Below are 27565 nucleotides of genomic sequence, written 5' to 3'. Positions count from 1 at the left end.
AACAACCCAGAATGTAACGGTAACCAGCGAGCGGTGAGCGGTTGAAACCTGTGAGACTTCGAAACACCAATCAACCTTGAAACACACAACCAACCTCTTATAAGGATCTAAAGGTTCGAACGAATACTTATAATCATCATTCATCTATGGTAGTGGCGCAGTGGCAGGCATTGAGACAACTTGAAAACTTTGTAGAGCAACAGTGAGCGCTAGCCTTGGAGTACACCGTAATCCTTGGCCAGGGCGTCAACCAGGCACAAAAAATATCTCTCGCGGATGTCGATGATTGATAAAGTATTGATGAAGTTCCAGGGTCCCTGTATTACTAGTGCTTCTTGGGCGATGGGCTCAAACTCAGACTCCACATATGACCTTCTTGAGCGCTCTTTCGCCTCACATGTTTGGTATGTTATCCTAAAGATTCGCTTGATATACTAACTGGTGCTTGCGCAGATCCTGTTTGTTGTTCTTTGATCACACGTGCCCTTCAAGTCTAACCCTCTAAGTTCAAACTATCACGCCTGTCTATCATCACCCAATCTCGAACGTATTCTTTTCTCCACACCACTGCCGCCACCCAAGAACACCCAGAAAATGTCTGATCGACGAGTGGCCTTGCTGAACAAACGGTTCTTTGATGTTCTCAAGGGCAAAGTCCCTATCGAGCCACGAAACTGTCACTTGTTTCTCGATTCTATATGTTCCCAACCAGATGTTGCGGTATGCGTAAGCAAGATAGTGGGAGAATCAAAAGGACCCTCTATTGTGCAGGAGGCGATGCGACTGGACTTGTCGGCAGATTTTATGAATGGCATTGGTGCTGATGTTCTTGTATATCTCCTCCAGGCCACAAGCATCAGCAGCAACGTGCTAGATCACCTGTTTATCCAAATAGTCGAACCAGATTTCTTCTGGTCGGTGTTTAGCCACGCTTTTGCTCGTGGAGAGCTACTTGAAAAAGCTCAACGTGCCTTCGCTAGCCTCCTCCTTCGGCTATTGAACCTCTCCAACCACGACACAACACCCTATCTCGAACTAGCTGGCAGGCCAAATGTGCTCCCAAAACTCACAGGCTCTGAAAACTTGGAAGTCCGCCTTATTGGAGAGAAGATTAAGCATATCCTTTCGACGTATGGCTCCTCAGCCCCTCCCCCGGCTGCCAATGGCCCAGGTGGACGACATGACAATGATTTTGTCAATTTTCGCGATATCGCTATCCTTCCCACAGCCGACGAAATTAGATCCAAACAGCTACCATTCCTGCGCCGTAGCTCGGAGTTAGAAGATGAATCCGGAGAAAGCACTCGTACCGCGGATTATATCGACAACACATTTCGCCTTCTTCGTGAAGACATGATAGCGGAGATGAGAGAAGAACTTCAAGCACTGGAAGGAAAGAACGTCAAGCGCCACCGCGCTAACCTGATAGACGGTGTCATACTCAAAGGCGTTTATCATGGCACTGATGATCGGAAGATGCTGTGGGGAATAACATTGGAGTGTGTCGACGAGCTGCCATCTCTGAAGCGCATCCCCCCGAAGGACAGGAAAGCGTACCTCACAGATGATCACGCTGGCTCCAAGATCCTTCGTCACCAATCACTCGTCTGCGTGGTGGTTGATAACGAAGTGGTCGGCTTTGGCACTGTGAACCGGGTGGAAGATCTCTTGATCTGCAGCCCTCCTATTATCGTCATTCAACTAGATGGGCGGGCGAGTACAAGCAGAACCATCCTCCGGCTCCGCAATGCCAAAAACGCAAAGCTCCTCCAGATTGACACTGCTCTCTTTGCTTTTGAGCCGGTGCTCAAGGCATTGCAGAAGACGCAGCACATCCCAGTATCGGATGAACTGCTGTTCTGGAAGCGTGGTGTTACTCTGCAGAACCCCCCGCAGATGGCTGATGGCGTTATCACAGCCATTGAAGCCAACCGTTCTGGAAACTTGCAACACTTGCTTCAGACCCCCAACCCTATACAACTAGATCGCTCGCAAGCTTTGTCGATTCTTTCTGGCCTGACTCAGAGGGTGTCTTTGATACAGGGTCCTCCAGGTATGTTCTTTGATGATATGAATACCAAGTAATGCTTATGTAGCGGGTCAGGGACCGGAAAGTCATTTGTGGGCGCCCTCTTAGCAAAAGCACTACACGACTTCACCGATCAGACGATTCTTGTTGTTTGTTACACCAACCATGCCCTGGACCAGTTTTTAGACGATCTTCTCAAAATCGGCATTCCTGATGACCATATGGTTCGACTCGGAGGTAGAGCTAAACCGCAGCTGGCGCATCTCAACCTCTTCAGTCCTAGCCAGAGAACGTCCCAGTCCCCGCGGACTAAGGTGGATTGGACCATGATCGATGAATTCAAGGCCAGACTTAAATATCTATGCAGTCGCCTGGACAACTCCGTTGCAGAGTTCATGGCACATAGGATTCGTTATGAGGATATCTTGACGCATATCGAGTTCGAGGATGAGTCTTATTTTGAGGCTTTTCGCATTCCCAAGTCAGATGACGGCATGGCCACTGTAGGCCGCAAAGGTCGGGAGATTGACCCCACGTATCTCATCGCGCTATGGGAAAGAGGCCGTGATGCGGGCTGTTGGAATATGATGTAATCCACACATTGGATGCAGTGAGGGAAACTGTAACGGCTGGATAGTCTAGTGGTTAAGACGTCCCCCCGGAGTTGGGAAGGCCTAGGTTCAAATCCTGGTCCTGCCATGATTTTGGTGTTCAATAGGTTATGAGCCCTGTTGACGGATGTGACCTTAGAAATAGGCACAACTTCCGCTGAACCCAAAAAATGGTACCTTGTAATCCCTGTGTGGATTAAGGGGGTGTGTTGGAATATGATGTAATCCACACATTGGATGCAGTGAGGGAAACTGTAACGGCTGGATAGTCTAGTGGTTAAGACGTCCCCCCGGAGTTGGGAAGGCCTAGGTTCAAATCCTGGTCCTGCCATGATTTTGGTGTTCAAGATTAACATGGGCATCTGCGGACGGCAGAATCGAGTCGCATTTGGACTACTCCCTTGCCTGCCCGTAAGAACTTGATGGCAAAATGGACAAATGACCTTCAGAGGCAGATGGTAGATGATATTGGCTCCGTTGGCCGAGACTACAACAATTGTCAAATAGATCTCGCCCGGAAGCTTGGCGAGTCGTTGGTCGCAACGCTCAAGGCGAAAAGGATCATTGCATGTACAACGACAGGTGCCGCGAAATTCACTGAAGACCTCCGAACTGCTGCTCCCGATGTCGTCCTTGTGGAGGAGGCTGGAGAGATTTTGGAGAGCCATATCCTGACTGCTTTTGGCGCAAACACAAATCAACTGATCCTTATTGGAGACCACAAGTATGTTTTCAATCACTACCTTCAGCGCCTTATTCTGAGTTATGAATTTAGGCAATTGAGACCGAAAGTCAATAGCTATGCCCTCCAGGTCGAGAGTGACCAAGGATATGACTTGAACAGGTCGCTCTTCGAGCGCCTTGTTCTAAAAGGATTCCCTCATGCTACTCTCACCGAGCAACATCGTATGCGGCCTGAAATCTCCGCCCTTGTTCGCGAACTCACATACCCCGAACTCACTGATGCCGCCAGCACCCGTGGCAGAGACGATATTCGTGGGATCCAAGATAATATCATTTTCGTCAACCATGCTCACCCTGAGGACAACGAGGGCAGAGTCAGTGATCGCAGCGATCTTGGTTCTACAACTTCAAAACAAAACTCTTACGAAGCCGGCATGGTTCTGAAGATTGTCCGGTACCCTCGCTCAACAAGGTTATGGGACAGATAATATCGTCGTCCTAACGCCCTATCTTGGGCAGCTCTCCAAACTTCGGGAATATCTCAAGGCAGACAATGACCCGGTGTTGAATGACCTCGACTCTTTTGACTTGGTCCGTGCGGGGTTGCTCTCTCCAGACGCTGCAAAAGCATCCAAAAGGAAGATAAGACTTGCTACCATAGGTATGAACTCCACCACAACGAATTCCTGAAGTTCGACTGACTGGAGCAGACAATTACCAGGGAGAGGAAAGTGATATCGTGGTTACTAGCTTGACACGATCGAATCCTGATGGCGCTATCGGATTCATGAAGTCCCCTGAACGTTTGAATGTCCTCTTGTCTCGGGCCCGTGATGGTCTTATTCTCATCGGCAATATGGACACGTTCGAGAGCAAGTCCACCCTTTGGAGTCGTCTATTCAGTCTTCTCAGACAGGCTGCACACATCTATGAAGGGTTCCCCGTTAAATGCGAGCGCCATCCTGCGCGGAAGGCCATTCTGCGAGATGCTAATGATTTCGATGATCGATGTCCAGATGGTGGTTGTTCGGAACCTTGGTTAGTGTCCTTTCAACAGTGTTCGGTGCATCTCGCTGACCTTGCTCCTTTAGTGGTGCCATGCTCAGTTGCAACGTGCACCCTTGTCCCTCAAAGTGCCACCAACTTTCTGATCACTCCAAAATACTTTGCCAACAAGTGTTATTTGGAAAATGTACGGCAGGCGTCCACAAAGTTTCATGGAAGTGTCATCAAGGGCCTCGCACAAAATGCACTCCGTGCGAGAAGGATGCAGATCGCACTGAAAAGCAATTACTGCGCGACGCAGAAGTCCAGCAAAAACGCGATGCCGAGCAAGCTGGCTTTGATACTCAAATGGCTGAAATGGATGCGAGACTTAAGGCCGAGGTCGAAGTTATTGCAGATGCTAATACCGCGAAGCAGAGAGAGGCTATGCTTAAGCAGAAGGAACGGGAGATCGAAGAGGCAAAAGTTCGCGCGCAGAAATTAGCAGGTTCCTCGAAAGACGGCAGTGCAAACCCATCCAAGCCGACAACTTCTCCCTCACAGCAATCCTCCGATCCTTCGTCTGCTCAGACTGCTCCTTCGCAACCTCCCGGTAGCCAAAAAAAGCTCTGCCGCTCGCGACGACTGGGAGTCACAGAAGAGACTCTTAGGCGAGCAAAACGATGCGATTGATAGTATTATGGCGATGACTGGACTGGAAGGAGTGAAGTCGCAAGTTCTACAAACCAAAGAGAAGCTAGACTTGATGAAACGCCAGGGAATACCTGCGAACAAGGAGCGTCTGAACCTTGCACTCTTGGGAAATCCAGGAACAGGTAGGAGCCCTTCTTTGGGTAATCCTTTCGCGCTCATTTAAACTTTTCTGCAGGGAAGACAACGGTCGCAAGGCTATATGCCCAGTTTCTTGAATCGATACAAATTCTTCCAGGAAGCGCATTTAAGGAAACCACAGGAGCGAGCTTGGCACATGATGGCGTCGGTGGCGCAAAGAAGCTCATTGAAGACGTTATGAAAGTTGGCGGTGGTGCCATATTCATCGACGAGGCCTATCAGCTGGTTAGTGCACAGGGTGGGTCTGGTACCGACGTTCTCGACTTCCTGCTAGCAGAGATGGAGAACCGCGTTGGAAGCCTAGTTTTCATCCTTGCCGGGTACAGCCGTCAGATGGAGAAATTTTTCAATCATAATCAAGGTCTTCCGAGTCGTGTCCCGCATCGATTCACCTTCGAGGACTACACCGACGAAGAGCTCCTTGACATGTTCGCTGATCTGGTGGAGAAACAGTTCAGAGGCCAGATGAAGGTTGAAGACGGCATCCGGGGACTTTATAGTCGAATCGCAGTCCGACGCCTGGGTCGTGGACGCGGCCGCGAAGGGTTTGGAAATGCCCGTGCACTGCAAAATATGTTTGCACAGATACGTCAGCGACAGGCCGCGAGGGTAGGAAAAGAACGCAAGAACGGATCGTCACCAGACGATTTCTTGCTCGTTAAGGAAGATCTTATTGGTCCCAATCCGAATTCCGTTCTTCCGCAGTGCCCTTCATGGATAAAGTTACAAAAGCTCACTGGTCTTGAATCCGTGAAGCAATCTGTCAGCAACCTCTTCAACCTCATTAGGGCGAACTATCATCGCGAGTTGGCAGAAAAGCAGCCTCTCGATATGGCCCTTAACCGAGTTTTCCTGGGCTCCCCAGGCACTGGCAAGACCACTGTCGCCAAACTCTATGGTCAAGCACTGGCAGACCTAGGGCTTCTCAGTAACGGGGAAGGTTCGGTGTTCCGCTGAAGAATGTTCGAGGATCATTACCTAATTGCCGTCTTTAGTTGTGGTGAAGAACCCTTCAGATTTTGTCGGGCAGCATCTCGGGCAATCCGAACAGAACACTAAGGCCATCTTGGAGAGTACTGTCGGAAAGGTCCTGGTCATTGACGAGGTGGGTATATATGTTCGCCTTCACCTCGTGGTTCTCATTGTCTCGCTAGGCATACATGCTGCATAGTAAGAATGGTGGTGCCCATGACCCCTATAAGACCGGCGTCATTGACACCATGGTTGCGGAGATACAGAACGTACCAGGGGATGATCGGTGTGTTCTGTTATTAGGATACAAGGAGCAAATGGAAGACATGTTCAAGGCAGGTGTACGACTTCATGATCAGGACCTGACTCTGACGTGTGAATCAGGATGTTAATCCCGGCTTTGCTCGTCGCTTTGCGATTGAAGACGCATTCATGTTTGAAGACTTCACCGAGCCCCAACTAGAGGAAATCTTTCAACGCAAGCTAAATGACCAAGACCTTAGTGCAACAGAGAAAGCCAAGCAAGTAGCGCTTGGTCTTTTGAGCCGGAGAAAGAACCGTCCGAACTTTGGGAATGGAGGAGAAGTGGAAAACATGCTGACTTTTGCGAAAGATCGATATTTAAAACGGCAGGCATCGCAACCTTCCCATCTGTCTCAGGACATCGTCTTCGAACCAGAAGACTTCGATCCTAATTGGGACCGTGATCAACACGCTGCAGCAAACTTGGCTCAGTTGTTCGAAGATATGGTTGGATGCGAAGCTGTTATTCAGAAGCTGGGAGATTACCAGAGCATGGCGCAAGGGATGAAAGCATCGGGACTAGAGATGCGCAAGCAAATCCCTACCAGTTTCATCTTCAAGGGACCACCTGGTAATCAAACTATGTCCGAAGTTGTGCATGTGTTGATACCTTCTCTTCAGGAACCGGAAAGACGACCATCGCAAGGAAATTTGGTCAAGTCTATTATGACATGGGCTTCCTCGCAGCCACAGAACTGGTCGAGTGTTCCGCATCGGATCTCGTTGGCGAGTACGTTGGCCAAACAGGTCCCAAGACGAAGAAACTTTTTGAGAAGGCCATCGGCAAAGTCCTCTTCGTGGATGAAGCTTATCGGCTCAGCCAAGGTCATTTTGCGCAGGAAGCCATCGACGAAGTCGTGGGGCTGATGACCAATGAGAAGTTCATGGGTAAGATGGTCATCATCCTGGCAGGATATGAGAAGGAGATGAACCAGCTTTTGGGCGCGAATCCTGGGCTTTCCAGTCGATTTTCCGAGGAGTTCATTCTGCCTAATATGTCATCGACCCGATGCCTGGAGCTGCTTGACAAGGAACTGCGTGGGTCAAAGGTTGTCGTTCAAGGGCTATCTGATCCATCATCATCACTATACAAGGAGATGCTAAGCATCATCGCTGATATGGCAAGCCTTGAAAACTGGGGCAATGCACGTGATGTAATATCTATTGCGAAACGGCTAGCTCGCCCTGCGTTCATCTCGGCCGGGAAAGCTCCAGGGAGTTCACTGGTCGTTACATCAGAAGATGCATTGAGTATCATGAGAAGACAACTCTCGGAGCAACAAGAACGTCTCAACTTGCCCAGCAAGACGGTGTCACCAACCCCCGGTGTCCCACAGATGGCTATGTCAAGAAACATCGCCCCTCCTCCTCCTTCAACCTCTCAGAGTGTGTCTACTTCAGCTCCTCCAAAGCCCCCTACTTCCAAGCCATCTCGTAAACGAATGCAGCAGCAACCCAAACCTCCCTTCGATGGGACACCTCCGCTAGACACCACGGTTTCATCTCAGGTTAGCGTCGTACACTACATAAAACAGTGAAGAGATTACTCAAACGAAGTTTATCGCTTGCCCAGACAAATGACCAGGTGCAACGGGATCCCGGTGTAGATGATGCCACTTGGACGAGGCTGCAGGCGGATAAAGCAGCTGCGGAAGCAGCCGAAAGGGATGCCGCTGAGGAGTTGCGAAAGCGTGATATTGCACAGCAGAATGCCCTGAACGAGCTGCGAGCTGCTGCAGCTGCTGCACAGAAACTCGCGCAGAAACTAGCGAATGATAACGCCAATGAACAGCTCATGCGCCAACGAGAGGCCGCTCGCATCCGAGAGCTAGGGGCTAAAGCTGCTCGAGAGAAAGCCTTGGCCGAGCTGAAGAAGAAGCAGCAAGAGGAAGAGAGGAGGAGGCGCGAGGAGGCTCGAGTACAGCAGAAGTTGCGGGAAATGGGTGTGTGTGTTGCAGGCTATCGCTGGATCAAGCAGTCGCAAGGTTATCGATGTTCTGCTGGCGGCCATTTTATTTCGAATGACCAGCTGGGTATCTAGGTCAGATTTGATATCTAAAGTTACTGTATTGTATGTCCAGATGATGAACCTACCTAGGTTGAAGTTGCAGCAAATGGGTGTGTGTGTTGCAGGCTTTCGCTGGATCAAGCAGTCGCAAGGTTATCGATGTGCTGGTCACGGTGATGCTCATTTCATTTCGAATGACCAGCGTCTGGGTAATCCTGGGGACTCGGATTATGTCACGTGATTCTTTCATTATTTTTTCGTCCTAGTACTTGCATGCACGACATGCACAATTTGATATCTAAAGTTACTGTATTGTATGTCCAGAGGATGAACTTATGGTATTTACCAGTGCAATATTGGTCCACCCGTTCGATGTACCTGAGCAAAACACGTCTCGCCTTTTTTGCCTTGTGACTATGTCACATTGTCAGTGCTGACTCTACCGTGACTCACTACCCCCTCTTGTCTCCTCCTGGCTGGCAAACCCAATGTTCACTAAGATTATCAGTTCTCATTACCTCCCCCCACGTGAATAACCTCCGTCTGGCCATTGATCCCACAGATCATCTAGTGTCCCTCAAATCACACAGCCCAGAATCCCTACCCCTAGCGATGTTGGTGTTTTCTGTCTAATCTCACAAAGCACGAATAACAGTATCTTTAGGTTCATCAGTCTGCCGAAGGTGCTCCCTGACTCCAGCCTTCTCGTTTACCGCTGCAACAATTTCAGCAGCAAGCACAACATTCACGCCAACTGCGACCACAGGTCCTACACACCCTGCCACCTCATCAGCTGCAATGCGCCCATCAAGCATACGCTCAAAGGAGGGTTTCTGATGGTGTTCACAACGTACGTCTAGTTTCACTGCTTCTAAGTTTTCAAGTAATTCTTGTATCAGCCTTACCCACCTCAGCAATCCCTTCCTATGTCGCAGAGATGGAAGCTCCCACCACCAGCATCCGCACCCCCAATGTTTGGAGCCAGGTCGCTCACAGAATTTGCACGCATGCCTTCTATTCCAGCCCCGGTTAATCCCAATCGCCCTCAGCAACCGCCTTTCACCCATCCGCATATGCACACATCGCAAACTATGTATCAAAACACATCAGTACCACTCGTGCCTTTCGATCTACACCTCAAGTTGTACACCGCCACGCCAGGTCCTACTCTATCTGTAGATCTGACCGGGGAAGACGAATGGATGACAGAACAAGCTAGAGGTGGGCGGTTTGATCAGTCTAGTGGTCTAAAACGCACGAGTTCTGCCGTGGATGGTTCAATGACCCAGGATATCGAGTTGATAAAGAGACAAAGGACTGCAGAGCCCACTCATTCGCCTTAGAATGCGATCGTCAACATGAACCCTGAGCAAAAACCAGCCTCCCCAGACACTATAGTCGGTTCAAAACCAACCTCACCAGTCTCACCCTCGCTTTCTGCGCCACTTGCCAAAGAAGAGATGGACACGGCCTCAGCAGGCCAAGTGGGCGTTTCGAACGACAAGGTTGTGATTGCAGTCACGCCTTCAGACATTGCAGTTGGTTCCAACCCAACTTCGCCAAGCTCCGTCACACCGTCACCTGCCCAAGAACAGACACCTGGTCCACCGAGTGGAGATAATTTGCAATCCGTCGAAGCATATGTCTATGAGTCAGATGCTGAAGTAGCTTATGGATATTTCTGTGGCAGATGCCTGTAAGTCAAGCCTCGTTCTGCATGCTCGCAGTCCTTATCGTCTCTTCCAGTGATCGCTTTGAAATGGGGATGATACCCAAACAACCGGATGCGTTGGTGAACCCAAAGGTTGAAGACCTCTTTATGCATTGTACGCAGGAGCACCCTGCAATTTGGGAGGACCTCCGTCATAAGAGAGACCTTGCGGCAGTAGCGCCAGCACCACCACTTTCGTGACTCTCCTTCATATTTCATGTCCCTACGCTAGCACGTCTTACGCATATTATTATCCTGTGTCCACTAGAGTTGCGATAATTTTATGCTATGCACATCAGGAAATGTCAGCCATACCATGCATACACGTTGAGCTGTCTAAGCCTTGATTCGAATTCTAACTGCCCACGACATGAATAGGTTCTACAGCTCTTCGCCTCACTGGTCGACTAAGATATGTTCAATGCGAGCCACCCGACCATCGACATTGTAACTGACCGGACCGTACACACTATCGAGAAGCCACCCGGTGCATCCTCATCGGCGTATTTATACTATTTTTCTTCCAGGGTATCATCGTCATCGAAGCTGGGCAATACTACGAGGTACTACAAGTCAATCGGTGCCCATACGAGTGATACCGAATCACTGGGAGTCATTAATGCTACCACTGAAGATTCTTGAAGATGGTCACGCAGGCTTTGAAGGGCTTTTGAACATCGACTGGCACAAGAGTTTGTAAGGGCGACCAGCACGCAACTGCGTCTCCTGATGGAATCACTTGATCCATGGTCCTCAGTATGCGCTCGGACGAACTCAGATCAGAGCGGTAGCATTTGAAGTCATGCCCAGTCTGGATTTCGGCGGGTCATCTCACTTGAACAACATCAAATTCAATTGCAGTGCGAGGCGTAGGGTTGACATAGAACAGAACAGTATACTCAGTATGGCTACGATTGGATCATCAGCATGTAGGGCTAGAAGTATTGATTTAGCGACTACCAGGGACGATAAATGCTAAGAACTCACGCATCTCGGCAATTCGACCAGTGTTCTCCATGACTCATGCGACTCAAATCAATCTCTAGCCCACTGGGTATCATAAACACAGTCCCAGGAGAATCAAATGGTTGTTCTCGGGAAGCGGGCAGCACCCAGAAAAGCAGGCGATGATTGGCTCCTACCATCCATCCATCTTCCAGTAAGACAGGCTCGGTTGAATGTTGAGAGGTGGTCTCGAGTAGCTCAGCAGGGTTGTGCAGAGCATGTTCCAAGCTTGAGGCGAAGCAAATGGCGCGACAGCTATCAAAAGAGAATGCGGAGGAATGGATCTCAGTGTGCTCCTGGAATCGCTGCACTTTCGCTGCATTCAACAGCCGGACAGTGGAATCATCTGAACCAGACACGATGCGAGTGCCATCGGGCGAGAACGAGACTGACGTAACCGAATCGGTGTGCCCTCGGAAGGGCTCACCCAATGGCAGCCCCGTCGCTGCATCCCACAGCCGGAGAGTGGAATCTCTTGAACCAGACACAATGCGAGAGCCATCGGGCGAGAACGAGACTGACCAAACCGAAGAAGTGTGCCCTCGGAAGGGCTCACCCAATGGTAGCCCCGTCGCTGCATCCCACAGCCGGACAGTGGAATCTGAAGAACCAGACACGATGCAAGTGCCATCGGACGAGAACGAGACTGACCAAACAAAAGAAGTGTGCCCTCGGAAGGGCTCACCCAATGGCAGCCCCGTCGCTGCATCCCACAGCCGGAGAGTGGAATCTGAAGAACCAGACACGATGCGAGTGCCATCGGGCGAGAACGAGACTGACCAAACCGAAGAAGTGTGCCCTCGGAAGGGCTCACCCAATGGCAGCCCCGTCGCTGCATCCCACAACCGGAGAGTGGAATCTCTGAAGAACCAGACACGATGCGAGTGCCATCGGGCGAGAACGAGACTGACAAAACCGAAGAAGTGTGCCCATTGATGACGGCCTGAATAGCCGTCCAGTTCACAAGACGTCCACGTATCAGACGAAGAGTGTTCGGAAATCTTGCAAACTTTGTGGCTATCGTAGAGTTGATGGGCGAAAATGGCAGCGCCGATACATACAGATGTGGGGTGCTGTGTAAAATCATCGCACCAAAGATTCGGACGAATCTCTGCACATCCATTGCAGTGGACAACACATCTTTGTATTCGGATTGGTCCTGTGTTCGCGGGTGAGCACTTCGCCTGCCGCCAGATGACTCTGTTCTCACCTTCAGCCACTGGGAAATGAGTGGAAGCACGGCAACTGCGCTGCCGAGTGTATTCAGGAGGCCGAGTGCTTCAATCCAGAACAATAGCCGCTCGTTGTCGAAGAATGATCTTATTTCCTTTGCGAGCTCCGGGTTGAAGGCCGTTGCTCGTACGTGCGTAGCCCAAAATCGGCAGGAATAGGACAGATGCGAGGGAATGCATCTTGCGACTCGATCCTGCAACCCGATGTCTTCGCTATTAGGGCGGTATGAAGACTTCAAATTACACATATTGAAGTGAAGGTCATGTTCCATCACTCCAAGTGATGCAAAAGCAAGATCGCGTTGCGTGTTCGACAAGTCCACGAAAATGTCCTTGCTGGATGATTTGTCTGTCAGGAAATCACGGAAGGATGCGTGAAGCGGTCGGATGGGGCTAGATGGGTTGGTGGTGCCGCTTAGCAGGGATCCCATATATTTTACCACAACTTCCACTTTGTATTGCTCCCTTTCGTCTGGAAAATGATTCCGCATGACATCCAAGGCCCCTAAAGGGAGGGGCTCGGCTGAACCAAGTATTTGTCCCATCACAGAATGAAACTTCGCTAGCGCTCGCTGATAACCGGCTTCTGAGGTATGTCTGTCCTTCCGCATGTTTTCTTCTAAAATGAAGGTACATATGCCATACAACAAGTTTTCCCGCTCTCCATTATTGTGGGACATGACATCATTGAAGCGATCGATTGCGCATGAGCCAGGAGCGATTTCTTGGATGTATTCGCATGCAAGACGCGCCCACTCGAATAATCCGCCAGCTTTGTCAGCGAGGTCCGCGAACTGTCTGTCCCGAAAATCTGGCAGCTCTTTCAGCTTCTCAGACACAAAAGTATGGATGTCGCTCTTTGAAACTGCTTCTGGAATGTCGTCCATGGATAACCGTAGAATATGTTAAGCGCCGTGAAATGCATTATCAATATCAAGAAGTGGGCGAGAGGTGACGAGAATCCGAAAGTTGGGAGGGAGTCCGGTGATTTGGGGAAGACCTTTCTCCTGAAGTTTCCCGGCAAGTATGCGGAGAAGGCTACGCCGTGTCTCGACTTCGCCGCTCTCGTCCAGCGCTTCGATCACAATTAAGACGGGCCCCACACTCGACCTAGAATACTCCTTTAGCGGTTCCATAAACAGCTTGTGCCACTGCTGGATGATATCTGTCGTGTTCTTGAGCGCATTTGCATGTTCGATTGCATGCGCCAATGCTCGTCTCATCTCCGGATCACGATCAGCGAGGTCGCTAGCGATGGTGGAGAAGACTTTTTCATGACGCTTCTCGGTTTTAAGGTCCCGGTCGAAGCAGAAACACGAACCAAGCCCTCCCCAGTCGTTGAACCAGTTAGCGATTGTGTGAGCGATGGCTGATTTGCCCGTGCCCGCAGGGCCGGATAGCCACAGCACGCGCTGAGCAGCATCTTGGCCGTTGATCCATTCAGTGATCCGGGAGAGAATGTCCGTGCGCGTCCCTGGTAGACATAGTTTCGCGGTATGTAGTCCCGCGCCTGCTGCGTAAGGCATAGTGCTGAGATCCAGTTTGTCACCCAGTTCGTCACCTGTAGGGGCATGAGTGGATGCATAGTCAGAAGTACGTCCGAATCCTTACTCGTACACCGGACAAGATCGGCTATGTCCCGAATAGCTTGGTCCCGAAATTGTTGCATAAGCCTATCCAAAGCGTCGTTGTATTGTGTAACCAGATCATCCGTCCCCGAGACAGCATTTTTCCCGAGTCTCTTCCCTGTGATGGTATTAGATTGACAATATGTGGAGGGCAATAGCTCGATGACTTACAAAAGCTCTCCTCCGAGTAGTCCCGGACGAAACGCGCGCACTCTAAAATCTGCTGGGCAATCCGTCCAGCGATACTGCGCTGGGATGGAATCTTGCTAAGAGTGTCGTCTTGTGACATGAAGCGGCAAACATCTTCTAATTTCGTGAGAAGAGATTGTACCGATTGGTCGCGTTTTGTTTGTGCGAGAATAATCTGCATAGAGTCAACAACTGCTGAACAGGAGGGGGAGCTACACGTACTTTGGATGCAGCGGACAGCACACCCAACACCATCTTCGCATAAGGATGTACCTATGCATCTTGATTAGTTCGCTTCCGGCCAAGAAGAGTGGCCCATACATTCGCAAGATTCTCAATGACAGTGTCAAAATTTTTGAGTGGTTGAAGATATGTAGTCTGGAAATCGTCCGCAGCATCGAGATCTTTTGAACCATCCTCGGCTGCGGATGCCACAGACTTGCCATGTCCCCCGAGTAGTCTCATGTTTCCCGCATGCTCACGGGTATCTTGAAGTTTAGCATCAACTGATTTGAAATCAGGAATCCCTTCCACACCAGATGAAGCCTGAACCTGTGCCCAAACCAAAACTTAGAGACAAAAGCAAATCATTTGATGTAAATACCTTCGAAACAGGTTCTTCGGGCGCTCCTTGGTTTAAACAGCCGCTGGGATTCTCAGGCTTGTTATCATCGGAAGGATGCAGACGCGACTCATCCTTGGTGGACCTCAGACAAGTTCAAGATTAAAATAATGAGCACCTACCTCAATATTCTGATTCGATGAGGCACCTTGATGAGCATCGTTCTGGACAGCAGGGGTTTGGTGGCGAGCACATTTGAAGCGTTTCTGCATAATATGAGCCATATCCCGCTCCCCCCACATTCATGTGGACGTACAGAAATCTTTGTGGTCGCATTCTTCTTAAGTTTCCGCAGGGTCTGACGGAATCCGTTACGGGGCTGGTTCTGGATGAAGGATGCGTCAGAGGCGGCGACGATGTTATTAGCGCTCGTCGACAATGATCTCATAAGGGCACATACCGAGCTTTCGCCAGCAGCTGCTTCTCTGAATCCAGAGGCCCCTGGAGGAGGTTTAGGCCTGTGGTCTTCGGTCATTGTGAATAGTCAAAGATTGGGATCAGCCTGAGGGAATGGGTGGAAGAATTAGAGGGAGGGGAGAGTACCCGGTAGAACGAAAAACAAAAATATCTTCAAGGCAGCGCTAAAATCATTCAGCCACGTTCAAGTCATGATTGGGCAGGCACTAGCGACACTTGAGAGAACCATGGAAGAAGCTCGATTTATTTGAAGTTACTGGTGCAATACATACATATGTGCATGGGCACGTTAACGGAAGCACAAACTTGTAAGTATGGAAAGTGGGAGTGATCTAGTGTCAAGTGATCAGATTCAGTTGAGCTACCAATACAAATCGCTTGTCCCGGTCCGAAAAAATAATAATTCTGTCCTCCTATAGTTCCCACGGCCACCATGCGTTATTCCAGCCATGATCAACTGACAACTCTAGGACTCTACATAACATCCGTGATGCATTGATGTATAATTAAAGCTCTATACCGCGGACGTCTGCGCGATAGCCTCCGCCTCATCTGGGCTCTTTGCATCCACCACGAGTACTCCTCCACCCATAATAGCTTTTATGCCAAGAAGTGGGCCTCTGTCGAGCTGTCAGTCATGTTCTGGTCAGCCAGTCGAACATCACAAACGAAACTAACGCACAAGGCCTTCAAGGTGATCCGCTCTGTCCTCTTCCATCACTGTCACTTCTACCGGAGGAACCTCGTCGTCTGCGACTTCCACGCACATCCCACCCTAGGCCATCCATGAGCAACACCTTATAATGAATGCCCGCTACACTCACCTGAATCCGCACCTCTACCCTCACCCAAGCCGTATTAACTATGGGTCCTTCAAGTTTTCGCTTCCATGTTCCCCCGCCCAATCTCACAATTGCGCTCACTACTTGCAAGATACACAACCCATGACTCACAAGTGCGATATGCTCGTCCCTCCCAGACCTCGCAACATTCACCACATGAGGAAGCACAACCTCCCTCACTGCCCTCTCAGCCCTCCTCGTCAGATCCTCCACCGACTCCCCACCAGGAAACGCCACGTGTTTCTCACTTTCATATAAAATCGGGTACTTGTCCCCCGCGAAGTGAGCCTCGAGCGTCTTGCCTGGCTCTCGTATGCACGCCTGATGCCCTTCTGCGGCTCCAAAGCTTTGTTCTCTGATCTGGGCGATCGTGAAATCATGAGGAGGCTTGGGTGTGGGCTGCGCATCTAGCACCGCTTGGGCTGTGTCCCGCGCACGGGGTAAAGGGGACGCGTAGATCTTGGTGAATTGCGTGTTTGCGAAGTATGCGCCTACGACGCGTGCTTGCTGTTCTCGGGTTTAGCTTGGGCTGATGAAGAGGCGGGAGAAAGGGCTTACCTGCGTCCCTGATTAGCCAACCAAGATCAGTCGCGATGCTCGTTAGATAAACGCATGTTCAAACTACCACTTACCTCTTTCTGTGAGAGGACATTCCGTGCAGCCTGACCACAGAGCTAGCTGCAACTATCTTGCGATCAGTGGGTATTGCCAGACCACTAATCCAGCCTTACCGCATTGTGCGTGGACTCTCCATGTCTAATCTGAGCATACGCATCAGTGATCTTAGAAGGATCTCCCAGTATTAAATGAACGTACCAATGTCACTGTGAGCATCATGTCTGATCAGAGGTATCTGACACTGATCAATCCGATCGATGGCCTTGCATGGTTTACTTATGGTATATCGAAGTGCAACCGAAATGAGGCTATAGCGTGTCAGAGCATAATTTCGACACGTAGATTTTATTCTGACGAAGTTCTCCCTCGGTTATTTAGCACGAAGGACTGCCACGTTCCATGGAGCTTTAGAAAGAAAACTTTTCTCAAGCGTATAAGTTACCAGAGAATGAGGGTCCCTTTCAACTGGCCAACCACAAGTCCCCTTTGACGCAACTTTGACGCGTTGATTGAATGGATCATAGCCAATGAAAGATCATGACCACGGGAAGGCAACTAGTCGAACTCAGGGTTCTCGCACCTACACATCTCCTATCAGACGCTCGAATCGTGTTGTCGGTCCCGTAAGACTGGAGAAAAAGCCGAGGCCACAGGCAAAACACTGAGGGCTCATCGTAAAATAACAATGGTGACACCGCGGGAACCAGACGTATCCTGGAACATGATCATGACATTCGTTCATTCACCTACAGAGGCTAGAAATATGGAGCTAAAAATCGCTGAGACAGAAAGTAGCTCCACAAAATTGACATGCTGAACTTTTTTATGGAGCCAGCTTGGTTCTCACCCGTTTCCAACTGGAACATCAGGCACCACTGGTAAGCTAACTCGAAGTACGCCGCAAGAGTAGTGATCGATAACTGGCAACACCAAACGGCCAAGAAAGTGAGGATGTTCGGGAAGCTGGAGAACGTGGTTTGACCGCGCCGCGCATTATGATTGCGAACCCCCAACGGGATTGTTTATTGCAAGTAGACCGAGGGATTTGCATCGAGGCGAGTACCGGTTGTCTGCAAAAGTCGGCGTGCTATGAAGTGGGAACTCGTTCAGTTCAGTCCGACCCGAGCAAGAGAGGTCGGAGAGGTCCATACGCCCGAGTACGTGAATAGTGTGTGAAATCTCTGCATTGTCAAGAATAGCAGAGGGAGCCTCTTCTCCAGCTTCATGCTTCATGGTTAAAGGGATTAGTAGGGCGAGCGGTGTCTCTGACTTGATGCTTCACTCTCGAAGTTTTAGAGTCGTTTTTGCATCAAGGTTGGTGTTTAATCTGATACTTTGAAGCTTCAATACTACAGATACAGGTGAGATAAAAACATCGTCGGACTTTGGTAGTACAGCTTTGATGATCTGCAAGACTTGAACCTCAGAAGGACGACCCAGACAACTGCCAGCGGTCTCCGAGACGTCCTAGTGCTTCTATAACCTTAGGCTAGAATGATTTTAGAGTGTCGAAACTCAATACTGTACTCAAGACATACCTTCGGGGTTGTCAATAACTGCGTTTTTAACGGAGTGAGTCAGTAAAACACAAAAACAAGAACAGCACTAGATAATTACCTTCATCGTCGTCTTTAACAAGCACGACTATGCATCTCTCGTTAGACAGGACACGAGAATACAAAGGAATCGAAACGTACATGAGCCAATCCACCGGTCGCGCTTCTCGACATCTGTATCATCCTTAGTGTCTATGCATCTCTCGTTAGACAGGACACGAGAATACAGATGAATCGAAACGTACATTGGCCATACCAAACGTTGCGCTTCTCGACATCTGTGTCGTCGACATTCTTGTAAGACGGGTGCGAAAACAATGTCAGTGCTATAAGAGAAATACCTTGGGAGTGCTCTGACGCAGCGGGTGCTGCTGCTGTCATCTGCAGGAGAGCGATGGAGACGAGAACAAGCGACAAAAATCCTTTCATGATTGCTAGATCTGATGTCACGGTTAAGTGATTGTTTCACAGGGGTGCTGAGTGCACTTCGATTCGAGGAATGCTGCTTTTATATTGCTGCAAGCTCGAATATCAGACTCACCGATTCAGGCTTTGTTTCTTGTATTATTTCGACTCTTTGTTCAGGTATTTCATTTTGCCATTTGCCTGTCTTGAGCTTCAAGTTTGCAATACATTCAATAAGAAGTGAGCAACTCCGACATACTGCGAGTTGCGTGCATCCTGAACAGTGACGTGCAGTGAGTGTCTCTGCACCATTGTGTCATCTGGTCAATGACTTTTCTTTTTACCCGACCATCAGGCGACTCCGCATATGATCTCGTCACTCACTTCATCGTTCGCACAGGGAATATGATTTTGGTGTCAGCAGACTCACCACACCCTGGTAGAAGTATCAATACAACACTGGCCATTGTAGAAGGGTAGGTGTGCATACTTGCCAACTGGTCGATCTCGGAGAAATTTGGCAGGGCGAAGCGAGGAGTTTGAAATTTAGCAGGTGCCGGTCGTGCCGGTGGTACTCGATCGTATGTACGAATCTCCCATGATACTTTGCTCAGTATACTCGATTAACCAACGTCTTGGCACCTTCGATTGGAATCGTTGAAAAAAAAATCTCGCACCTCATTTTATCCGTCGTGTCTGAATTATCATCGGACATATAAACCACATCAATATACCCGACTCCGGCAGCATTGGGATAAGCACCTACTGCATGAATTGGGCTATTAGTACGCAGTTCATTAACTTCAAATGCTACTGACTACCTTCCGTTCTTCGAAAAGCGTACAACTATAGTATCTCTAGCGTCCTGACGTCCATCATATTCTCAATCGAAGTCATGTTCTCGACGCGTGCCACGATACGGTGATCCGACGCAATCCTCTTGTACTCCCAACCACGCTGCTGTGCTACAAAAAGGGCACCAAAAGATTGTCCAAGACGAACGATTAACCTCAACGCTCGCGACTGAGCGTCGTTCTCAACCACTCCGGGAGACTTGTCGGATGGATCTAATGGCGATGGGGGTGTGGACTCCAGCACACTCTGCGCATCGTCCGAGAAATCAGGCAGCCCGAGATCACGACGGTCCCACGGACGGATGAGCAAGAATGTCTGCGGGGTGGGCTGTTCCGGCGAGAATTGAGTCAATGTGTCTTCTGTGGCGATCAGCATGTCTTGAAGCCCGTCTGCCTTGATGTCATAAGTGAAACATTTCTCCCCGTGTTGACCGTGCCTCTGTCTGACTTTTGTGACAGGAAATGCGACGCAAGGCAATTGCAATCTGTAATTCGTGAAACGAGGAACGCTGAGGCTCTCGAGCTGGATATACAGTTTAGCTGACTCCACAGCCACAGTATTTTGCAGCTTGGAGATATATGTCCACATCTCGTCCCCTGGTAGAGATTGGAATGTGTGTGGTGGGGCTTTGTACGAGGTAATATCAGCTGGGAGACAGCTATTGAAGTCAGATGATTTTCCGACCCAGTCTAGGAAGGTAATGTCGCCCGACCGGCCGACAATCTCCTGCAAGAGCCGACCGAGTGCGTTTTGTTTTGTCTCGCCGTATATGACAGGTAGGTGGACACCGAAAATACCAAACAGCGAGTATACAATGTCTTCCTGTAACGTGGTGACATGCGTCGACGCCCATTTCAGCTTCTCTCGGGCGTCTCTCATCCCCGGACGGAAGGCGACGAGGGTCCGTGCGTTTATGCCTGTCGAATCATCCAACTCCCACATGATAGTGTCAGACTCCTTGTGGTTGGGAGAGCGGTCATTGAGATAGAGGGTCCAATCTGCGCGGTAGAAGAGAATGACTCGAGGAGCAAGGAATTCCTGAGTAGTTCATCCTCGTGTGTTCCAATCACTGTTTGCTAGTGCGCCCCACTTCGCCGAAGGTGGGAGATCCGACAGGTAGACAATCGTAAAAGCAGATTGGCGATACCAAACGAACATGGAGTTGACCGATCGTTGGAGCTCAACATTGTTGTTCTGGTCGATGCAACACGTATCGCTCCAGGCCTAACGATACCCCAGATTGCGAGCCTTTTTGCAGAACTTTTGCAGCTTTTCTATGCCGCCAACTCCCTCCACCTCATATACAACCCTGCCTTGGATGTCGCGTAGTGACAGCTCCTTGCGTCTCTATCTATGTGATAACATGACCCAATTGAAGTACTTTGCGACCGCTTCGTCGATGGGCTCCGTGTGGAGGGGCGCATGCATCATTGGCGCATACGAAAGTTCCTTGTACTCCGTACTTTTCGTGAAGATTGTTATCTGCGCCTCCCGATTGCATAAATATCCGGTGGTCGTGTCGAGTAGACGAAATGGGGGGCTTTCCAAATGCGCGTGAATGACTCTTCGAATAGCGCCATCTGCTTTGGATTTAATGACATACTTCTGACGCAGCTCTGCAAAATGAGTGAATAATTTTCAATTCAGCGGATGGGTTCTTCAGGGCTTACGTCGTGTCTGTGGGTCAGGTGAATCATCCAATTTGGAGAGCATGTTGTTCAAGGCCTCAATTGCTTCGTCATGGCGCTGTGCGGTCTAAAGTGCTTCATGCTTCATCTCGTACCCAACATACGTTGAAGGGTTGTGTCCAATGACCTATGAATCAGCGGTATCAGCACAATTGCTAGAACAATGATGGATATCATCCACACCTTTTCTGCGTCGAAAAGGACCTCCCGATAGAGTTTTCGTCCAAGCATCCAGTGCTCAATGCAGGAGTTGTATGAGGAATCCAGCTGCATCGCTGTGGAAAGTGCTCTCTCGACCATCCAAACCCGAACCTGCCCATCATTGCCCCCGCTCACGAGCAGTTCTGCATTGGGAGAAATTCCAATGCAGGTAGCCACCACGGTGTAATTAAGTGTCTCTCCTATCTGCTGGTGTGTCTCTGTGCACCACAGCCGCACAGTCTGGTCGCTCGAGGCAGTGGCAATGAAGGAGCCATCAGAAGAGATGGCGAGCGAGTTTATATAGCGCGTGTGACCGGTGGAAGGTTGACCGATCTGATGTCCATTCGACGAGTTCCAGAACATGAGTTCATTATATGATATGGAGACAATTTGCTGGCCGTCAGGTGACCACACAATGCCTCGAACCGGCCGGTATAGCACAGTGTCATTGAGCCGGAAAAGAAGCCTGAGGGTATCGGTGCGCCGAACATCGATGTAGCCACCCAATGATCCACATGCCAGTTTGAGTCCATCTGGGCTGAATGCTACTCCCAACACCCCAGAAGCTGGGGTGTTGTTACGTCTGTGCTTCCGTTCATAACTTGCTAAGACATTACAAGTCCTTGAATCTCACATAGTGACCTCATCATCATTCTCCCCGCCACCTGCGAGTCTCTTGCCATCCGACGAGAAGCACGCCGAGTTCAACGACGTCAGTTCATAGTACATCTCCATTTTCTCGATGTCCCAGATGATGATACCGTGAGATCCAGCACTGGCAATTAGACCGTCGTCTGGGGAAACGGCGAGTGATCGCAAAGTGCCTCTATTGAGTCCCTCGGGCTCGAATGGTCCTCCTACTGATGTTCCGTCTCTGCATCCCAAATTCGCAGGGTGCTATCTGATGAGCCAGTAACAACCCGTCGACTGTCATTGAAGAACACGACTACCTGCACTTTGCTTGTGTCTTCTATCATCCACATTAGCGCCGGTTCAACTGCAGTTGTCTCAGGCTATTCGGGTTCCTCCGCAGGCCGCATCATGAGAGACGCAGGCTCATATGCTTCTTTGCTGCATCAAGCAAGTCGCGTAACGTGTCCACCTAGACAGTGAGACAGTTGGCTAGTAGAATTTGACTTGGCGAGGGTACTTCGGGGATATTGGTGCTATTGGTGACGGTAAAAGTTCTTGGTGAAACTTTGAAAGAGACAATGAGTCATGGTGAAGTTGCCGTTGAGTTGACGTTTGAAGTGACCATACAGGACCGATAATTGACCGTAGGGTTAGGGTCCCAGGATAGACCTGGAATCCCGGAACTTGAATCGAGCGCGACAGTCATGTCCAACAGCACCAAACCACGTGTTGACGATGAGGACGACGTCGATGATCTCGACGGTCAGAATCCGACTATAATTTCATTATCTAAATGCGCTCATAAAGGCTAGTAGATGTCCTGGATCAGTTTATCCCATCCAATGTCCCCGCGGCTAGTTTATCCCAACACTCGACGTCATCGCCTGCCGTGAATGAACCAACCTCGTCTCAAACATCGAAACAAACATCTTCTTCTTCCAATGCTGATCTTGGAGCTGATTTTGCGAAATCACTCGCTGAAGAAATGGAGGCTCTTTGGCGCGGTATTGCACAGCAAGAAGTGGATGAGGGTTTAAAAGGTGAGACTTCGGAACAACGAGAAGAGCGGGAACGCACCCTCGCAGCGGCTTGGGAAGCTATGTTGATAGAAGAAATGGATGGCTCGATCGACCCATCGCTCACGCAGCAAGCACCTATTGCCCCAAAAACTGGAGAAAAGGACGACTTCCAATCACGCATCCGGAACACCATGAAGAAGCTCAAGGAGAGCGAGTCAGGCTTGAAGTCGTCAGATCCGAGTAGTTGTGCTACCAGCAACGATTCACTCGAGGCGCTTTTATCCCAATTCGGAGGGGAGGATGAAGAAGAGATGCAGGGTGTCCTGGAAGCTATGATGGGCCAGCTTATGGGCAAGGACGTCTTATACGAGCCCTTAAAAGAACTTTCGGACAAGGTGGGCCTGCTACTTGACATAGCGAAGCTTCTGATTTTTCCCTTCGTCATATCTGCAGTTCCCGGACTACCTCAAGGCCAATGCAACTACATTATCGTCCGATGATAAGTCACGTTATGATGCGCAGATTACCTGCATGAAACAACTCCTTGAAATTTTCGAATCGAAAGATTACACTGACGATGACGACAAGATGAAAACCAAAATCGTCGACCTCATGGGCGAGGTACGTTAGTCTTAAGCCTATTACTTGACATCGTATTGACATCACCGGTACAATCACAGCTTCAAAGACACGGGTCTCCCCCGGAGGAAATTATGGGCCCAATGCCCCCTGGATTGAGCATGGGCGCTGATGGTATGCCAAATATGCCGGATAACTGTATCATCAGTTGAAATGCATATTGGCGGAGGAAATGCATAACTTTAAACGAATACCTGAGTTTGTAGGCTACATTAATAGTGCTGATCTAGATTCTTTCGTAGAATTCATTACTTGCCCGTGATACGAAATCGGGCACCGGCTTTGTGCGCCTATTGGCGCTCGGATTGTTGCATCTGCTACATTAGCGATGCGATTCGTTCGGGACGCCGTGTACCATGTTTTTCTATTCAAGGGACGGGTTCACTGTATCGTTGCTCTTCCGAATCCACGTCCCACACTTGGAGGACCGTGTCTACAGTGCGGCCGATCAAACACATTGTCTCCATCACCAGTAAGGCATTATTTATCGCCTCGTCTACTGAGTACAAAACTTCCAAAAATATCATGCATTTTCAAAACATCATGTATCGGCAAGCTGTTCCCGTATCTCTGCCCATAACCCTCGATTGGACTCATTCATCGGTATTGATGTGGGAATGCTGCTCTGATCCTCTTTATCTATGGATATCAGGTGTAACGCTGACTAACGAGTACCTGTATAGTTTGATCAACAAGTACGATAGCATTTTAAATCCTCCTGTCAGTGCATGTCGTCGCACGTTCCCAAGGACATTGCCGACCCTATCTTCAGTATACGTATTTGGCTAACTTTTTCAGCTAGACGGAAACCGCAGCAATGCATATGACCATTTGGTGCTTCTCGCCGATGTGCCCTGGTTCGAGTCCGAGCGTGATGGTGACTATGATCCTTGTAACTTGGTGAATTCTTTTGATACCATAGATCGGGCACTTCGATCCCTCCCCAATATTAATATCGGGTCCTTGCGATCAAAAATGTTGAGCGCTGAGCGCTGATGGATGGCGTGATCGGACCAAGTCAGAAGTTTTTATCATTTAACTTTTTGTTGGCAGCCGACCGGCGACGAGGCTACAAGCTACAGCAACAAATCGCGAGGAACTCTAATTACACAGTAAACATAGGTCATGCATAAAGCGAATAAGAAGAGGAGACTATCAGGCATATCCGAACGATTCGATATGCAGTGTTACGCTCGGTCCACCACTGAGGATACTGGAGGGCCCGGAGACCGGGAAGCGAAGTGCATGACGGACAGAGCGTGCTATGGCCTGCGATCCGCAAACTAATATCGCACCCGTAAGTTGCACGTTCTTGGAGGCCGGTGTAATGAGTACTTACCGCTCACCGACATCCTTCCCGAGGTCACACCGACCTCTTCTTTGAGCAGTGCATCTATATTCGGTCTTCCAGTTTCCATCCTAACGCCGTGCAGCGACATGAATGACAGAGATAAGGAATGTTTCTTGATTATCGCGTGTACGAGACTGTCTTTCTTCTCAGTTGAACTTGAAACGCTGGAATTTTCCTCCCCGGACGAGTTAGATTGCGTCGCGGGTGAAGAAGCGGTGATAAAGATGCGAATAGAGACTGTCAAAGAAGGCGGAGCAAGCTGAACAGCCTTGATAAGTGCTTCTTCAATCCATTTGACAAACTCTGCAATGTGTGACGTTACTTCACAGAAGAAGCTGCGGATTGTTATAAATCTACGCACCAGCCCCGCGAATTGACCAAATGAACACTACGCGTGTGCAAGAGCTTTTCCCCTTGCGTACGCGTCTATAACAAGAATTGAAAATCAATGATGAAAATCAAATGAAGGCACATACTCGATAATGTTGAGCAAGACCGGGAGGGTATATGAAACACCCAACCCCCCTGAATTCGATCAGTACTGAGTGATCACGAGACAATGCACGACCGACCTGCCACCAATACAGAGGTGTCATAAGAACCGAGGTCAGGAGATGGGCCATAAGGACCATCTACAAAAACCTTGACAGTTTCCTTCTTGGCAGCTACCTCCTTTAGTTTTTTCGTAAACCCTTCTTGCACGTTGATAAAAAATACTAGCTCCTTCCAGAATGGAACGCTAGATCCCATAACCTCACTGCTGGATTGATCCTCCGCTGATACGGTTGACAGCAGACTAGGATCGAAACTCGCAATAGTAAAAGGGTGCGCTTCGAATGGCATTGTCGAAACCGCTGGGCATGATTAGATATGCTGTTTGTCCTGGGGACCAGTGGAAATGCGAGGGTCGACGTAGACGCAATCGAATGACATCTTCAGAAAGCAATTCTGTCTCTGCGTCCATTGTCCCGGTTCCTGACTTGAAGCCAAAGTAAGAGTGATTGAATACAACAAGTCGAACCGCCCGGACGAAGCGATCGAAAGCCCAGACCACAAACGACGGCCATATCCAGTACACCCTAATCGCCGCCAGTCAGAAAGGAGGCTATCTGTATCAATTTGCACTCACTGAGCACCTTGGGAACCCAAAACGTGGTAATATCCTCCCACCAGAAATATACTGCGTTCTGTCTGTCAAAAACAGTTGCAAGCGAGTAGAAGTCCTAAACTCACAGGACGCCAAGGAAGTGGATGTAGAAAAAGACCTCGTAAACCTCATTACGAACGGGACGCAGTGATACTAAGATCAGAATAGAGAAGGCAACCATGGCGGCGATACCGAGACGGAGCCAGTCCACGTCCAAAGTCTCCCGGAAGCTTTCGGTAAACTCGATTAGAAAAGCACAAGCGTGAACTGGAGGTACGTACGAGGGATAGCATAGCACTTCGCCCGCCGCATGCACCCAAAGTAGCATGAAGCATGTCCTAGCCATCATTCGATGAATATAATTGAGCTTCATATCCGGAGTCCATGAGTAAGTGTTCCGTGGAGAGTAATTAAGGGCCATACCCTATCGTAGCTGATGCCTGTGACCCCTGATGCGAAAAACTCAGCGACACGTCGGATTCGTAACTTTTCCACCTACAAGACACGATATTGTTCTTTGTGCCAAGAGCTGTGACAATGGGAAACTGACTGGCTGCCAGCATGCCTGTGCGTCTGCTCCAGTAGTCGATATCAAGCTTCTGACCCTCGGCTGAGGTTGCTGCGTGATTAGTGGTTAGTGTGGTGTGAGTAGGACCGCACACAATCCTGTGAGCTTACTGTTAATGAAGGCATAGATCAGCAAAAGGGCGATGTATGCCACGGTCACAAAAACCTCCGCCATGTTGAGGGTATAAGATTGCCCTATTTCTAGGGTCCATCGGAAGGCAACAACGCGATAGAAATTTATGATCGCAAGCGGAATCCGATGAAGAGAAAATTTGTGATGGACGCCATTGGTAACAGCCGTTTTCTTCGTCGGACCCATGGTGTCCCCGCCTGGCGAACTTGGAGTGAAGGAATAATCCCCACTGGAAGCAGCCGACTACGAAGAGAAAGGCGGCGATTGTATACCACACTTGTTCAGGGTACGCGGAATCTTCAAGTCTGATCGTGTTTATGTCAGCTTTAGAAAAGGGAGAAGACATGAAGGAAATGTGGATGCCAACAATTTGAAGGTCCAAAACAGAGCAAACTAAATAGGAGAAACATGCTGGCGGTGTGCGTGTTTGCAAATTTGAATATAATGAGGAAATCATACCTCAGTAACTGGATGTTTAATTAGCTAAGAATGCAAACTCGATGGGCTGTGGGACTTGTGCAAATTAATTAAATGGGTAACGATCAAAATCTTATCTATGTAGCAAAGATGCAATTGCAAGGCACGGATAGGCTTGAAGAGCTGAGACTCGAAACACTGCGTGACTCTAAGTCCGCAGCCTCTTCCACTAGGCTGGCGTCAGCAT

At 49.4% G+C, this 27565-nt stretch overlaps 7 protein-coding genes and 2 non-coding genes across 9 annotated transcripts; 5 read left to right on the top strand and 4 right to left on the bottom strand.

Moving 5' to 3' along the window:
- Positions 1–542: 542 nt before the first annotated feature.
- On the top strand, positions 543–8612 carry DFJ58DRAFT_905979 (P-loop containing nucleoside triphosphate hydrolase protein). Its single transcript, XM_041394984.1, has 14 exons — positions 543–2053; positions 2105–2593; positions 3016–3364; positions 3416–3773; positions 3844–3985; positions 4035–4362; positions 4416–4834; positions 4926–5144; positions 5198–6100; positions 6156–6265; positions 6315–6473; positions 6517–7006; positions 7057–7943; positions 8009–8612. The coding sequence occupies exons 1-14, from the start codon at positions 595–597 to the stop codon at positions 8474–8476; spliced, it is 6780 nt and encodes a 2259-aa protein (XP_041244606.1). The 5' UTR covers positions 543–594; the 3' UTR covers positions 8477–8612.
- DFJ58DRAFT_t84 lies at positions 2657–2728 on the top strand. Its single transcript has one exon. It is a non-coding gene; the product is annotated as a tRNA-Ser (tRNA).
- On the top strand, positions 2900–2971 carry DFJ58DRAFT_t85. The gene has a single exon. It is a non-coding gene; the product is annotated as a tRNA-Ser (tRNA).
- Positions 8613–9552: 940 nt separating the features above from the next.
- Positions 9553–10526, top strand: DFJ58DRAFT_342659 (uncharacterized protein). Its single transcript, XM_041379949.1, has 2 exons — positions 9553–10139; positions 10190–10526. The coding sequence occupies exons 1-2, from the start codon at positions 9802–9804 to the stop codon at positions 10353–10355; spliced, it is 504 nt and encodes a 167-aa protein (XP_041244605.1). The 5' UTR covers positions 9553–9801; the 3' UTR covers positions 10356–10526.
- A 3799-nt stretch (positions 10527–14325) lies between these two features.
- Positions 14326–15441, bottom strand: DFJ58DRAFT_913707 (uncharacterized protein; the record flags this gene model as incomplete). Its single annotated transcript, XM_041395339.1, has 7 exons — positions 15231–15441; positions 15087–15155; positions 14953–15036; positions 14813–14905; positions 14530–14760; positions 14431–14481; positions 14326–14383 (listed from the first exon to the last, which is right to left on the bottom strand). Coding segments are annotated over exons 1-7 (660 nt in total), but the record flags the coding sequence as incomplete, so codon positions are not given.
- A 245-nt stretch (positions 15442–15686) lies between these two features.
- On the bottom strand, positions 15687–17022 carry DFJ58DRAFT_784894 (phosphoglycerate mutase). The gene is given in 8 exon segments (XM_041390003.1): positions 15687–15875; positions 15930–16022; positions 16072–16548; positions 16585–16601; positions 16722–16767; positions 16821–16850; positions 16906–16923; positions 16939–17022. 7 exon segments carry the CDS (start codon positions 16921–16923, stop codon positions 15762–15764), a joined length of 795 nt encoding a protein of 264 aa, XP_041244603.1. The 5' UTR covers positions 16939–17022; the 3' UTR covers positions 15687–15761.
- Positions 17023–18130: 1108 nt separating this feature from the next.
- DFJ58DRAFT_840903 (uncharacterized protein) lies at positions 18131–18692 on the bottom strand (the record flags this gene model as incomplete). The annotated part of the gene is made up of 5 exons (XM_041392652.1): positions 18131–18183; positions 18246–18263; positions 18325–18351; positions 18405–18455; positions 18509–18692. The coding sequence occupies 5 exons, from the start codon at positions 18690–18692 to the stop codon at positions 18131–18133; spliced, it is 333 nt and encodes a 110-aa protein (XP_041244602.1).
- Positions 18693–22605: 3913 nt separating this feature from the next.
- Positions 22606–24244, top strand: DFJ58DRAFT_784881 (Pex19 protein family-domain-containing protein). Its single transcript, XM_041390002.1, has 4 exons — positions 22606–22807; positions 22861–23459; positions 23518–23685; positions 23745–24244. The coding sequence occupies exons 1-4, from the start codon at positions 22750–22752 to the stop codon at positions 23853–23855; spliced, it is 936 nt and encodes a 311-aa protein (XP_041244601.1). The 5' UTR covers positions 22606–22749; the 3' UTR covers positions 23856–24244.
- Positions 24245–24656: 412 nt separating this feature from the next.
- DFJ58DRAFT_784878 (ferric reductase like transmembrane component-domain-containing protein) lies at positions 24657–27247 on the bottom strand (the record flags this gene model as incomplete). The annotated part of the gene is made up of 12 exons (XM_041390001.1): positions 24657–24986; positions 25043–25357; positions 25416–25480; positions 25608–25884; positions 25907–26133; positions 26184–26234; positions 26288–26431; positions 26483–26568; positions 26625–26650; positions 26701–26820; positions 26880–27072; positions 27146–27247. 12 exons carry the CDS (start codon positions 27245–27247, stop codon positions 24859–24861), a joined length of 1734 nt encoding a protein of 577 aa, XP_041244600.1. The 3' UTR covers positions 24657–24858.
- Positions 27248–27565: the final 318 nt, after the last annotated feature.

This window comes from Suillus subalutaceus (assembly GCF_016647625.1).
Source record: "Suillus subalutaceus strain FC151 chromosome Unknown DFJ58scaffold_44, whole genome shotgun sequence".
NCBI lineage: Eukaryota > Fungi > Basidiomycota > Agaricomycetes > Boletales > Suillaceae > Suillus > Suillus subalutaceus.
Note: the sequence above shows the minus strand (reverse complement) of the source record. Positions and strands in the feature narration are given on the sequence as shown.